The 15,052-nt window shown below is 48.2% G+C and overlaps 1 protein-coding gene and 1 pseudogene across 1 annotated transcript in view; both read right to left on the reverse strand.

Annotated features, from left to right (window-relative positions):
• LOC136661528 (IgGFc-binding protein-like) overlaps positions 1-15,052 on the reverse strand; it is an 80,865-nt gene that overhangs the window by 10,896 nt on the left and 54,917 nt on the right. Inside the window, exons 28-37 of the mRNA XM_066638814.1 lie at positions 13,597-13,931; positions 12,422-12,995; positions 10,729-11,330; positions 9,313-9,880; positions 7,118-7,707; positions 5,195-5,774; positions 4,258-4,457; positions 3,632-3,773; positions 2,836-3,164; positions 561-1,134 (exon numbers count right to left, since the gene is read on the reverse strand). Coding sequence (XP_066494911.1) covers positions 561-1,134; positions 2,836-3,164; positions 3,632-3,773; positions 4,258-4,457; positions 5,195-5,774; positions 7,118-7,707; positions 9,313-9,880; positions 10,729-11,330; positions 12,422-12,995; positions 13,597-13,931 — 4,494 coding nt within the window. The remainder of the gene's footprint in view (positions 1-560; positions 1,135-2,835; positions 3,165-3,631; positions 3,774-4,257; positions 4,458-5,194; positions 5,775-7,117; positions 7,708-9,312; positions 9,881-10,728; positions 11,331-12,421; positions 12,996-13,596; positions 13,932-15,052) is intronic.
• Positions 8,912-9,031, reverse strand: LOC136662100 (5S ribosomal RNA; annotated as a pseudogene).

Consider the following 15,052-nt stretch of genomic DNA (forward strand, 5'->3'; position numbering starts at 1 on the left):
AGCCACAAAGCAATGGAGGTTTGGGATCAGAGTTTTCCTTCTCTCAGATGAGCTGCCTTCCCAGGCTAACAAGTCCCATCTACCCGGTGGCTGTTTAGTCGCCTCTTACAACAAGTACAGCCAAACTGAGGGCCTATTCTTATCCCCAGCCCCCACGGGAAGCCCCATTCTACAGAATGATGGCAGGTACAATGTTGGCATGTGGCAATGTGCCCGGATGCGCTACCACTGTATGCAGGGCGGCTACTCTTATCAAACTTTATTGAGCTTTTCTCTGATACCAGACCAGGATCATCTACGTGCACTTCAAAAGTTGCTTTAAGCAACATTGGCTGCAGTCCTAACCGCACTTTCCTGGGAGTAAGCCCCATTGAACAAAATAGGACTTACTTCTGAGTAGGCCTGGTTAGGCTTGTGCCCTTAGTCATTGCGCAAATTGTGTCAGCCTATGCATGGTTATTGAAAAGTGCCATTGTATCTGCAGTGGCTTCCTTCCAAGTCATTGCATTCAGGATTGCAGCATAAGCCATTGTGTACCGGGTGGAAGGAACAGCACTCACCACAGCCCGAAGGTGTCTTCCAGTCGTGTATGATGGCTCCTGCTTGCCTACAAGTTTTTGCATAGGCCTCCAATGCCTGGCAAAGGATGTTCTTGGCTCCATCATTCAGGCACACGTCATAAATGCAACTATCAAAGAAGTCATCTGGGTCCACTTTGGCGTGACACTCTCTGAAGGGACCTCCAGAGATCTTATTAATCAACCCACAGAACTCTTCCTTTCCATATAACTGTTGTTGGCTCTCAGCACATGTTGGACAATTCCCTGGGCAGTCATCCCAGCAGAAGGGATCCCTGTCCTGGACTTTCCAGCTGCTGGCCCAGCTTACGATGGAGGGAGCCGCGGTGCCATTGACAAAATACATGTCATCTCCAGGGTTCTGGTTGAAGTTTCCACACAGCCCACACATAAGTCCATAGTAACTGCTGGGCAGAGTGAGTATCAAGTGCCAGTTCCAGTCATAAGTCACTTGGAGGCCGAAATCTGTTTGCAGGACAGCACTATAACCGCTCTGGAAGAGCTTGATCTTTCCATCTTCAAGAGTCAGCGGCAGGTTCTGAATTACATCATTTAACTAGAGACCGGATGAAAAGAGTAAGGAAAATGACACGCAAGAATTATTGGTTTGCAAGGAGCCACACTATGTTCAACAGTATTCAACAGTGCTCAAACAGCCATGCGTGTATGTAGTTGTGACTAATTTTCCCAGCGAAACTTGACAGAGAGACACTTTTTAACACTGTGGCTCTTACAATTAGCAGGGGGAAAGCAGCTGGGACACTCATCCCACCATGTCTTTCCCAACGCACATCGGTGGTGTGCCCCATTGAGTCTGTGAGCATCTCTGGGACTGTGAGCCATTCCTTAGTCCTCTGCGATATGAACCAATTTCTCAAGGTTTTGTTGTAGCTGTTGAGAACTGAGGATAAATAGTTTCGGGAACCAAATAACAATGGCATGTTAAGTTACTCGCAGCGGTCCATCTCAGGATTTCAGAGGTGCTTACAGGTGCTTAACTTTCTTCGGAGACAACTCCAGGTACTTTGCAAATACGACAAAGCAGGTTCTGGGGGAAGGCCAAATTCTAAGTTGTGCAGGCATGCAAACTCTGGTGTAAAGCTGTCCTTCTGTCTTGCCTTCAGAGCCAGCCGTGACTGGCTGTTAATGCAAGGGGGAGGGATGCTTTAAACAAGAGTTCACAGGCCTGTGCAGCATTTTGCCCCCCTCCCTCCAGGAACTCTAGTGCTGATGGCTGGGGAATAATACACCCCAATAGCCCTACAGCAGCGGTTCTCAATCTTTTAGCACTGGGACCCACTTTTTAGAATGAGAATCTGCCAGGACCCATTGGAAGTGATGTCATGACCGGAAGTTACGTCATCACGCAGGGAATTTTTGACAATCCTAGGCTGCAATCCTACCCACACTCAGCCAGGAGGAATCCCATTTACTATCATTGTTAAGAGCATATATAGAATAGCCTGTTAAAAGGATAGATCTGTAACATTTCCCCTATGCAGTCACATACGATCAAGTTCAATATATTAAAAATAAAATATTGACATGAATGGGGACCCGCCTAAAACTGGTTCATGACCCACCTAGTGACCCACAGTTTGAGAAACACTACCCTACAGTACTTAATAAATGACCCTCCCCCAAACTCCCACTTCACACCTGCAGACCATTCACATTCACAGGTTGAAAAATTGATGCTTTGAAGAAGCATGTCCTGTGTGTATTTGGTTAAACAAATGCACCCCCATTTCTCCCCCCTCCATGACAGCCCCTATGTGACCTTACCTGATGGGGTAATCTCACACCCCTCCACACACACACACACACACACACACACACACACACACACACACACACACACACACTTTAGTCTTCTAACTCAGCAGTTTTGATTTCCTTCTTTGGGGATGATTTAATGCTATTAACTCTGATATTTTCCATGCTCAGTGGAAATGCGCTTCAAAGAAGTGGGATGAAATTAAAATAAAGAGCACTTATATCACTAGGGGTTTTGCTCACAGGAAGCAATATAATGGTTGTTATCATTATCATTGAATTATCAGAGGTGGATAAAAACCTGAACTTCCTGGAAGTGACCTGCAATAATTAGTTAAGCTAACATACGCCCTATGTTTGTTTTTTAATTTGGAATCATTAATCCCCTTTGTTAGCCTGATATTGGGCTCTCAGCATGATTTGATTCCATAATGAATTCCACGATACTCAGGAAGACTCATCCTTTAGCTGTCCCACATACCCTGATTTTGCCAGTTTCCTGCTTGTAGATGGAGATCTTGTACCCGTAAACATAAACGTTGGCCAGAAGCACATAGGAAAAGGCCTGGCTGCCCCTGTTGTCATTCTTCTCATCTATAGTGAAAGGTACCAGTGTGGTATCATTCCCACAGTACGTGGCAATGGTGTATGTACAGGTGCCCTGGAAGTCAAAGTTCCATCCATCGAAGGTGTGGTAATGCGGGTCCCCCCAGCCCCAGCATTGTGCAGTGAAGTCAGGGACGCAGATGGGACGGTTGTTCTCCGTCTTGCATGTTTCTTTCTCTCGACATGTCAGGGTTTTGCAGGGAACTGAAATGTATGGACGTAACAGAACTGAGCGCTAGTTGCCATTGAGCATGAATACACATGTTTGCAGTGACCATCAGTGACGAAAAAAGGAGGCAGAATTACTAAACAAACTTCATGTCCTTTTCTCTATTTTATGTAGCTAATTATTAGTTCATGAACTTACTAGTTGCATTCGCCACCAAAGTGATGGTAATGCCTTTGGAAAGCCTCCCTTTGGATGACAGGACCGTGATATAACTAAGGTAGAAAATCATTCTGTGACTGCATCTCCATGGGATAAGACCTATTTGCCTAGAGTTGGTCATTACCCAAATGCCTGTCTTCCTCTGGAAACAGGAAGTATCAGTCAAACTGCATTAGAACATTGACTCACTGGCTTCAGCAGGAGAAACTTTGGAAGGCTGATTTGGGGGCGTGTATAGCCACCTCATCACAATTTACACTGAGCAAATTGAATTGCTTCTTACCTGTATTAATGCAACTCATGACTCCATCCTGGATCTCGCATTTCTCATCAGTGGTGCAGCTGTGGGCCTTGCATTTAACCCCCACGCCTGGGAAGCAGGTGCAGCTTTCCTGGCACTCATTCAGCAGAACCTTCTCATTGGGCTGGTGGGAGATTTGAAGATGATATGACAAAGAAATAGAACTTTGGAAGATTCCAGATCTCCATCATCAATAAACACACGTATAGTAAAACTACTATCAATCAAAGGTACTTCAAAGAGAAATCCATTACTTCATCAGGTAAGAGTCCACATACAAAAACTTGGTAAGCTAGAGAGCCTCGTCATCAACAAGTTTCATATCACCTTGCAACTCATCAAGGGCAACATGTTTCAGCTTCATTTGAGTCAACTCCTACATTCAACTGGCAGTCCCCATCTCTGTCTGTCTGTCTGTTTAAGCAAGCGCCTAGAAATTCTGGAGCAAGCTCATATAAAACAGTGCTTAGGAACATAATCATTGTGACTTTCAGAGAGAAACATGTAGACATTTCAAGACCTGAAAGATCAAAGAATGACCTGATCCATAATGACCTGAGAAGACAACAGGGGAGGGTGGGAGTAAAAGGATCAGAAAGAGGACCTACTTTGTAATATTGTCCATCCATAAAGCATCCACAGTTCCTTGCAGTAACGCACCCAAGGCCATCAAAGAGGAAGCCATTGTCACACTGGCAGCCCTCAGCACAGGTCTTTGGGCACGGACTGAAGTCTGTGATCTTGGCACAGCTGGTGGAGCAGAGGTCAGCGCAGACTTCATAGTGGCTGTTGGCTGGGCAGCTCAGAGCTAGTTTAGAAGGAGAGATTGATTAGCTTAAAAAAATTAAAGATTAAAGTTGGAACTGTCATAGATTGGGGGGGGAACATTTCAAGCCAATTTTTGTAATGGAAATTCTTTTTTTCATTTTAGAAACAGAGGAAGTTGGAGTGAACAAGATGCACGTGTATTGAGCCCAGCACATATCGGAAGGCAGGTGGGGTGATTTGCCTGGTCATTCTTATGCTACCACCTGGAAAAGGACAGAGAAGGTAGTGAACCCTAGCCAAACCAGGCTATCCTGAGAGTAAGCCCCATTAAACAAAATAGGATTGACTTCGGAGTAGACCTGGTTAGGATTGTGCCCCCTATCTCTCTACTTGACTCCTAAACTGCTACCTTTTAGATCTTTCACCATCCATGAAACTTTGACTAAGCATTTGCTCTGGCCCATTTGATCATCGTTCCTTGCTCTGGAACTTCAATTTAGCTTGGCCTGGACTACATAATTGCCTTTAAAACGACTGTCTGAATTTATGCAGTGCTTGACACAGCAAGATTTGGGCATTGCAGTCTTTGCATCCTTATAGCACTGTACCCAAAGGAGGGCTCTGTTGGCCTGCTATCAGATTTCAGCACTATCACTGCACATGACCAAAAGGCGTGTTATAGCTCCAGGCTCAACAGAGGTGGAAGTGAAGCAAGTGGTACATACGTACACCCCCGCCCATTGCACTTCTCAAATTTCACTGATCTCGACCACTTACGGCAGAAGGACGGAGTCCTCCAGGGCTGAAGGTCAACCCCAGCCTCTTGGCAGGCAGACACGTAGCTCTCAAGACTCTTGCACAAGACTTGATTTTCCCCATTGCCCAGGCACAGATCATAGATGCAGTTGTTGAGATGCACAGCGGGGTCCACGGCATCATGGCAGGCAACGAATGGGCCGTCATCTGCTGTGAGGATCCCACAGTAGTTGTGCTGTCTGAAAAACTCCTTCTTGCTCTCCTCACAGACTGGGCAGTTGTTCCCAGAGCATCCATCTGAGCAGCTTTCATCTGCCCCAGGGACCTCAACTTTCCAGGCTGCACCAAACTCAGCGACATCAGTGACTCTCCTGCCATCTGGGAGCCGGAAATCATCGTCGTCCTGCTCATTGTAGTTCCCGCACAGGCCACCCATTTGGTCCTGGTAACTGCTGGGGACGGTGACGACCACATCGTAGACCAGATCATAGCTCACAGAGAGGCCAAAGTCCGTTTGTATCACGACTCTGGTGCCATGTTGATAGGCTGAGAGCCGCCCTCCAGCAAGGGTGGCAGGGAGGGGCCGGAACAGTCTATTCACCTGCAGAAGGCAAAGTGCTGGAGTCAGGCTGTTTTGCAAAGCAAAGTGAGTTAGTTGCCAGGAGGCACATGAAGAGGTAAAGCGTCTCCCAGTTTCCTGGTTAGGACCATCAAGTATGTAAATGTACATTGAAAGTGTGTGTGTGTGTGTGTGTGTGTGTGTGTGTGTGCGTGTGCGTGCGTGTGTGTGTGTGCGTGCTGGAGGGGGAAGAATCAGCATTTTGCAACTCTACAAACACTCTGCACACCATTCATAGATTCAGCCAGGGACAGCACTGCAAAAATAACATGGAAGAATTGGGGCAAACCGCTCTCCTTTCCTCTGTAGGTTTCCTCCACTGTGGACCCAGTATGCTGTGTGAACACCCTGCCAGGTAGATTCCAGTCCATATGATTATCCGCCTTTTGCATAACAAGAAAACATTCATACAAACTGGGCCTCTCCTGTGGTTGGATCTGCACTGGAGTCTTTCTAGAGGGTGAAGGAGAAGGGAAACCATGCTGCTCTATGCGTTGGAGTCAGGGCCCTTACGCTCAGGGCCAAAACATCTATGAGGTCACCTGAAAAGGTTGCCTCAGCAAGCAGATTGGTGGAGGCACCCATCTCTGTCCACCTACGTGCCTCTACCACTCCACCCTTCTACTCTCTATCCACTATTCACAGATTCAGCCAGACACAGTACTGCCAACGTATCATGGAGGACTGGGGGAAGTCCCTCTCCTCCACAGGTGTCCTCCAGTATGTCCTCCAGGTGTCCTCCAGTATGTCCTCCAGGTGTCCTCCAGTTCGGACCCAGTATGCTGTGTGGACACCCAGTCACATAGAGTGCACTACCCCTTACAGGGCAAGAAAATATTCACGCAAGATGCCCCTCTAGCTGGTCCGGATTCATCCTGGAGCCTGTCCATATGGTGAAGGGGAAAGGGTCTTTGCTGCCGCTTTGTGCATTGGCATCAGCGCCCCAGCAATGGCACAGCTATGAGGTCACCTGGAGAGGTCAACTCAGTGAACAGGTTGGTGGGGGCACCCATCTCTGTCCACCTACTTGCCTTTACTACTACTGTTTGCACTCTCCTTCAACTCATTAGTTTGGAGTAGGAGGAGGGGGAAAGGGAAGAGGAGGAGGAGTCAATGTGAACGGAAGGAGAGTGTGGAACTAGGAAGTGCAGACGTCAGCACAACATTGGGTGCGGAGGGGCAGAATTTGGCAGGCTGCCTCAGCTGTAGGGAGCTCTTGGGCCAGCCCTGGTCCAGCTGAGTGCATGAACCACCTCAGTCATGTCCCTGAACACAAAAGAGGTGATCCGGCTGTTGACTGCTACATCCCTCTAGGAAAGACTGACCTTCACTTGTCCCTGCTTGTTCTGCAGCAACGTGAGTGTGATTCCATAGACCTCGACAGAGACTACCTTGGTAACCGAGACCCTCCCGTTCCCCCAGGCCTCGTTCTTGACGTAGACAGTAAAGGAGGTCAGGTTCTTGTTCTCTGTGATGGCCGTAGCCAGGATGTAGGTGCAGGTTCCCTGGAAATCAAAGGCCAGTCCATCAAATGACAAATAGTGGGGATCACCAGAAGCTGAACAGGTGGCAGTGCCAATGGGGTGGCACTTCTGGATGCCATCGGACAAACGGCATTCTTCGTTCGGGCCGCAAGAGAATCCTTCGCAGCTCACATCTCCACCGGCCTGGCACGCGCAACGCTCCTGGCAAGTTGGGTAGAAAATCTCTCCGGTCAAGTAGTAGCGGCCCAGGTGGTAGCAGCCGCACTCAGATATGGGGACACATCGGTCGCCGCTCTGCACAAAGTCCTCGTCACACACACAGGCTTCCAGGCATCGGGCCTCACAAGGGACAGGTGCATAGATGCTGCTGCAAGTCTCGGCGCAGCCCCCGGTGCAGAGCTCGTAGTGGCTGTTTGGAGCACAGGGAAATCCTGCCAGTTTAGGAAATGGGGAAGAAAGAGGCAAAGGGGGATAACGTAAGTGGGAGGAAAGAGCCACAGGGACACACTGAAGAGGACGTTGAGTGTGGTGCTGGCAGCTTCTAGGATGAAACCAGTGGAACTTCATCCACTTGCATCCGTACGCCATCAAACGCATGATCGACCCTCCCTTTCATGGGTCATTTGAACTATTTTATTTACAGCACAAGAATCCTGTTCCGTTTTCAATTTGTATGCGCTTACCCTCCCTAGATCTTCCTTTGGAATCTTTAGCGGGCCTCGATATTAACAGCGCCTATAAGCTAATTCAAACCAGGCTCTGGGAAGCTGAGTTTACCTCTCTTTCTGCTGATCTTAACCCAGTCTGTTCCCCTCTTTCTTTGGGTTTCTGCCCTTTACCAGGTCATCCCTCTAAATATGTTGATAACCTAATAAATCCCTCCCTTAGAAGGGCTTTTATGCTTGCGCGTTTTAATATTTTCCCCTCCTCGTATCATCTTGGTAGATTCTCCCGCGTTCCACAGAGCTGCAGATTATGCTCCTTCTGTCATCTCGAACCGGACACACTTGAGCATGTCCTAATCCATTGTCCAGCACATTGTTCACTCCAAAAGCTGTATTTGGATCCCTTTTTACGGCATCCTACTGGCCCATTTATTGATCCCTTTTTTGTTTTGCTAAGTGACAATCAGGCAAACATTACCATAGCAGTTGCCAGTTTTCTATCCCAAATTATTAAAATATCCCCCCCTTCCTGAACTCCTTTCTCTTTGTCCCTCTTCTCTTGAATCATTTCCCATCTCCCCTTCCCATCATGTTTATTCTTGTAGAGACTGTTGTAATTTTGTTTACCTGTTTATATGCCAATAAAGATATTATTGATTGATTGATTGATTGATTGATCCGCTGACCTGAATTATAATTGCCTACAACCCTACTACATGTCTTATAACATGCCACCAACCCCAGGGCACTTCCAAATAGATTAACGGTTGTTAAACTTGGTTGGTTGGCAACCTTCAGTCTCAAAAGACTATAGTATAAGCCTACAGCACCCACTATTCCCAGGCGGTCTCCCATCCAAGTACTAACCAGGCCTGACTCTGCTTAGCTTCCAAGTTCGGACGAGATCGGGAGATAGTGTTCAGTATAGGGAGATGGTTGGCAACCTTCAGTCTCGAAAGACTATGGTATAAGCCTACAGCACCCGGTATTCCCAGGCGGTCTCCCATCCAAGTACTAACCAGGCCTGACCCTGCTTAGCTTCCGAGATCAGACGAGATCAGGCATGTGCAGGGTAACAGTTGCTGCTTGATAAACTTATTTCTTTACAAAATCCCACTTTCTCCCCCAATTAGGCGTTTAAAGCAGCTCTGTCCGACTTGCAGTGCGAGTCAGAAATTTTTGACTTGCAGTGCAACCCTCGGCGCATCTACTCCAAAGTAAACACCACTGCACTCAGTGGGATTTACTCCCCTGCGAGTGTGTCTAGGATGGCAGCCTCAAAAATTGAAACGGCTTTGCATGCCTGAGAGATTGGGTTTGTTTCGAACGATTCTTCAATCCAGGACATTTGTCCAGGATCTTTGTACTTACTGCAGAAGGTGTCAGACCTCCAGGGGTAGAGAGTCGCCCCGGCTGCCTGGCAAGCTGCCACGTAGCTGGCAATGAGAGGGCAGATCACAGCTTGCTGGCCCTTGAAAAAGCAGTAGTCGTACACACAGTCGCGGAAGTATCCCTCGGGATCAACTTTGCCGTGACACTCTCTGAAGGGGCCGTTTTTGTCGAGGAGGAGGCCACATTCCTTGCTGAGTTTTCGTTGTTGGGCCTCAATTGCTGATAGACCAGGGCACTCTTCCTTGTCGACGTCCGTGCAGCCTGGCTCATCTCGCACTTTCCAGCTCTGACCAAAGGCTGGCGGATTGGGAGCCACAGTGCCGTTTCTCATGATCAGGTCATCTTTTTGGTCGCCATTGAAGTTCCCGCACAGACCGCAAAGGGCGCCGGCGTAAGTGCTGGGAACAGTCACTGTGATCCGGCTTTGCCAGTCAAAGGTGACGGTCAGGAAAAAGTTCGTCTGGACCACCGCCTCTTGCCCTCTCCTGAAAATGAACACTTGGTTGTTTTCAAAGCTGTAGGGCAGATTTGTCAGCACGCCATTCACCTAGAATACAGAAGGAGAGAAATGGGATCCTTTAGGAGTGTCTGTATTGCTTGAAGGATCCAGAGCCAAGCAAACTGGAAAAGGAATCATTGGGAGAACATGTGACTCCGCCCCTTTAAAAATGTGTTTTTTTTTAATTAAGAGAGAGAGAGAGAGAGAGAGAGAGAGAGAGAGAGAGAGAGAGAGAGAGAGAAGGGCAGTGCAACACTAACTTGCACTGGAACAAGCAGTCCAGCAGGCCTGCGCCATACCCAATGAAATTTTAGGGTTGACTGCAGGCCAGCCCGGGTCAAAGGGAAAAAAATGTCCCTTACCACGGGTAACACCTCAGCAGCCCCAATGGGGCTACTTGGACCTTTGCCACTTAAATAGGTGGCGCAAATCCAAGCAGCCCAGAGCTGACCCTGGCTACCCTGGAACAGGGCAAAGATCTGGCAGAAGTGCCTGATCTTGGCCTCACCTCCCACTCCCTGCCCGTCCAGGGAACCACTCGGCACCCGTCGTCTTGCTGCCCCCAAATGCCTCCCTCTCGCCTCCTCCAAGCCCCCCCACCAGGCCCCCGTGCCAGCCAAGGTCGGCCAGCGCAAGCTCACCTTGCTCCGGGGACCTCATCGGTGCAGAGTGGCCAGTGCATGTCCATGCGTTGGCCTATCTCCCTGAGAGTGGCGCGAAAGTGTTCTACGGCACTTTTGTGACACTCATCAGCCGGTGCAAGGGACTTGCGCCGGCTGAGCGGGTGCTTTGGATTGCGCCCACAGAGACACAATTAAAAAAACTAAGGCTTACGATCCAGTACAAAAGTTCCAGTCATTCAATAGGATAGTGGGGGGGAAAAGTGCCCAACTCACAAGGACTTTTGCAGGGTGTTGTCTGCTAATCACAACGGAGGTGCCGTAAACAGTGATCTCCACGACCCGGGTGAAAGACACAGCCTGGCTGCCTCGATGGTCATTCTGGACAAGAACCAGGAAATCAACCAGGCCGTCTCTCCTCTCGCACACCCCGGCATGCTGATAGACGCAGGTGCCCTGGAAGTCAAACCTCCGGCCGTCAAAGCTGATATAGTGAGGATCCCCTGAAGCGGAGCAGCTGCCGCTACTGGTAGGGTAGCAGTTCTGGATGCCGTTCTCCACTCTGCATTGCTCACCGCGCTTACAACTGGTACTTTGGCAGGTCACTTGCCCGCTTTTGGGACTACAGGCGCAGAGCCTTGTGCAGTTGCCATCTCCCCAGAACGTCTCCCCGGGGGAGAAGTGTTTCCCCTCAAAGATGCACCCACAGGAAGCCTCGGGGATGCACTTCCCAGCATCCAGCACAAAGCCCTCATTGCACTGGCAAGTCTCCACACATGGCAACGAAGAACAGTTCTTGGGACCGGCTTTGTCATTGCAAGTGGCGGGACACGGAGATCCACAGGCTTCGTAGTGGCTGTTCTCCGGACAGCGAAGAGCTGCGAGAGAGACAAGAGAGTCAACAGCGCTAGATTATCAGCCATTCAGATTTTTTTTGCTCCCGTTAGGAGCTCTTCCCGGGTTCCTGATCCCCCTTGTTAAACACGGATAAAGCATGAGCAGATGCACATAAAATCTTTTCTTAATTTTGGTTTCTAGCTTGTGACTCCTTTAAATGCACCAAGGCATTGCAGGGGCCAAGTGGCTCCTATTGAGAATGGCGGGATGACATTACTTGGTGTGTCTGTGCTAAGCTATATGTACTTTGCCGGTGTGGTCCAGGGAATAAATTGGTGACACTTGGACTGTGGCACTTTGTGTTCTGTTAGTCTCACCTACATCAGAGTCCCGTGCAAATAAAAGGAGATATCTCAGTGAAGGTAAGCGTGAAACTGTTTGGAGGAAGTGGGCAATAGAGATGTAATGGACTAACAGTGCTTTGCTTCCAAGCTCCCGTACCTCCTTATACCCTCTATAGATACCCCTAAGTAAGAATAGTTTATAATGCACTGTTTTTTGAATTTGCCATGAAGCTTCTTTTTTGGGTCAGTCAATATTCTTTGAGCCTTGCCTACCTCACAGGATTGTTGTGGCGAGCAAAGGAAGAAAGGATGTATACCACCCTTAGTTCCTTGGCTTCAGGCCATGTGATCCATACAGGGATATTGTACAATCTCATCAGTTTGCACAGTAATGATCACTGACCTCAAATGATTTCTTTAAAGAAAGAGTGGCATCAAATTCCAAAGCACATTACAAACAAAAATTGTGATGGAAATAAGTGAAGAAGCAAGCTGGCAGCAATGAAAAGAATGCCTGCCCCATCACTATCCTTTCAATCATATACAAGTCTTTAGTCTCTCCAACCTTGAGGACTAGAAACTTGCTTCACAATGGAAAAAAAAGTGTTTTCTTGAGATCCCAGATCTGTTCTAGCTTCAGTGTGACACTCATGTTTCTAGGTTCAACCTTAGAAATATTGAAATGGGGGGAAGGCATACACTTTTCATCCCATCTCTATTACTATGGTCAAATCTGCAAGATATTAGTCTTCAATCTATCCTTTTCTTCAGCACACAAGGATACTCACGGCAACCAGAGAGCACTCTCCAGTCTGAGACAGGAATTCCTTCGTTCTGGCAGGCACTTGCGTAACTTTTGAGGGCCTCGCACAACATATCCTTGAGGCCATTGTTCAAGCACAGGTCATAGACACAATTATCCAGGAAGATCTTGGGGTCCACCACAGAATGGCACTGACGGAAGGGACCGCTTTCCACTTTGGTGATCCAGCCACAGAACGGCTCGGCTTCATACTTTTGGGCTGTTTCGGGCGGGCAGCTTTTGCATTCCCCGTGGCAGTCGTCCCAGCAGAACCTGTCGCCGTCCTTCACCTTCCAACTGCGCCCAAACTCCACCGGACTGGGGGCCAAGCTGCCATCAGGGGTGCTAAAGTCATCCGCTGGATTGTCATTGTAGTTACCACAAAGGCCGCACAGGTTTTCTGAGAAGCTGCTGGAGATCTTCACCACCAGGTTGCTGTCCCAATCAAAGGAGACATCTATTTCAAAATCTGTCATAATGAAGACGGAAAGGCCGCTCTGATAGATCTGCAGTTTCCCTTCCTGCAAGGAGAGGGGCAGCCGCAATTTCTGGTGATTCACCTGTAGGAGAAATCAGATGCGATTCATGTTGTTAGCCCAACTATAAAGCTTTGAACTTTCTTTCACGTTCTGCTTTTTTGCTGCTGTTACTTTGGGTTTGATGTTTTGCTTGTCTTATGCTGTTTTAGTGTACGTATTTCCCTCTGACTGCAGTGGAGGGATTTTGCTAAAAAGCTACAGATTTGAAAAATAAAACGCATAAATGAAATAATAAGTAAAACGGCAGCTTTCACTGTCACCAAATGAAAATGGGAGACTTAGGACCAAATCCTATCCAACTTGCCAGCCCTGGTGTGGCCATGCCAATGGGGTGTGTGCTGCGTTCTGGGGTGGGAGGGTAGTTATGGAGGCCTCCTCATTTGTTTCCTTGCCTTGGGGCTGCATTGCAGCTGCACAGGCTCTGGAAAGCTGAATAGGATTGGGCCCTTCATTTTCGGAATAAGCTTGAGAATTGAGAAACCATTTCCCAGAATTCTGTATCTCAGCATGCAAACCAGATGGAAGGATGTGGAATGGATTTGTATGGAACCGTCTATCCAAAGGTGCAGGCAGGAAGTTGGGGAAAGCAAGAGAGAAGAACAAGGTGGTCTTCCAGCCTTACCCTCGCAAATCCAGACTCGCCTCGGGCTACAGAGATGGTGATGTTATAGACTTTGACCGTCACGAAGCCAACATAAGAAACGCGGGTGTTGCCCCTGTTCTCGTTCTTCGCTTCAATGTCGAAGGGAGGCAGAGTGGTATCTGGACCACACGTCTTGGCGATGGTGTAGGTGCAGGTGCCCATGAAGTCAAAGTTCCTCCCATCAAAAGTGTGATAATGAGGGTCCCCCTGCGCCCAGCAGGTGGATTGAGACGTCGGCACGCACACCGGTTCGCCATCTTTGATCTCGCACTTCTCCTTCTTCCGACACTTTATCGAGTCGCACGAGGGTTTGCCTAGAATGGAACGGCCACAAGGTCACTGCAAAGGCAAGATGAGTTGGAAACCACTGGAAAGCTCCTCTGGGCAGAAGCGAGATCTGGAGGCAACCAGGGAGAAGTTTGGGAAGTCCGTTCCCTTTTCTCAGAAGTTTCTTCTATTTTCTCAGAATCCTTCATCATCATCCTCAGTATTTATATACCGCTTTTCAACAAAGACGTTCACAAAGCGGTTCACAGACAACAATCCTGTAACTAAATGGCTCCCCATCCCAAAAGGGTTCACAATCTACAAAGATGCAAAAGAACACCAGCAGACGGCCACTAGAAAAGACACTGCTGGAGGTGAGGAGGGCCAGTTACTCCCCCCCCCCGCTAAATATAAGAGGGGCACCCACTTGAAAAAGTGCCTCTCGGAGACATGGAGGGGGCGGGGCCTGAGGTGGCTGAATAGCCGTGTTTTTCTGAGCTCCTGGAAAGCTCTTGGAAAACACGCTATTTCTTCCCAGAATTGCGGGTCTGATGAGATCCAAGGATCAGTGGCCAGGAGAGGCCTCGATCGTACAGATGGTGTACGGTTTCGGAGAAGAAGGGTCCAGCCAGGGACTATTTTTTCTCCAGGGGAACCCAGCCATCGATGTCGGTGATGGTGAGGATTCAATGTTGAAATTAAGCCAAAGGTTCCAAGCAGGGAAGGAAGCTGAAAGAAGCAAGTGAGTGTCCTTCCATTGTGTGTGTCTGGCATTAATTGACTAATTGACTGCCTGATTAAGCTTTTGCCAGAGACAAGCAGAAGGAGGGGCAGGCTTTCCCAATCCTGGGAGAAGAGGAAGGAGGGGGAAGCTTTTTCTGTTTATTTGTCTGTTGATGTGAGAAGAAACTGTGGAGGAGACCTGCCGAGATTGTTATGGAAATATGTGTGCATAACTCTAACTTTATAAATCTAAAATTTGTTGGATTACAAATTAACTGTCTTAGAATACAATGATTGTTGCGGAGTGTTCCGTTTCGTTTTCCTGTGGAGAGCTTGTGGAGTGCAGGTCATGAGGATATATTAATTTTGGATGTTATAGGTAGAGAAATGATATGTTTAATTATTAGGATATTAAAAGTTGTTAGAATTTAATAAGTTAGATATT

The sequence above is a fragment of the Tiliqua scincoides genome, chromosome 10 (assembly GCF_035046505.1).
Source record: "Tiliqua scincoides isolate rTilSci1 chromosome 10, rTilSci1.hap2, whole genome shotgun sequence".
Classification (NCBI taxonomy): domain Eukaryota; kingdom Metazoa; phylum Chordata; class Lepidosauria; order Squamata; family Scincidae; genus Tiliqua; species Tiliqua scincoides.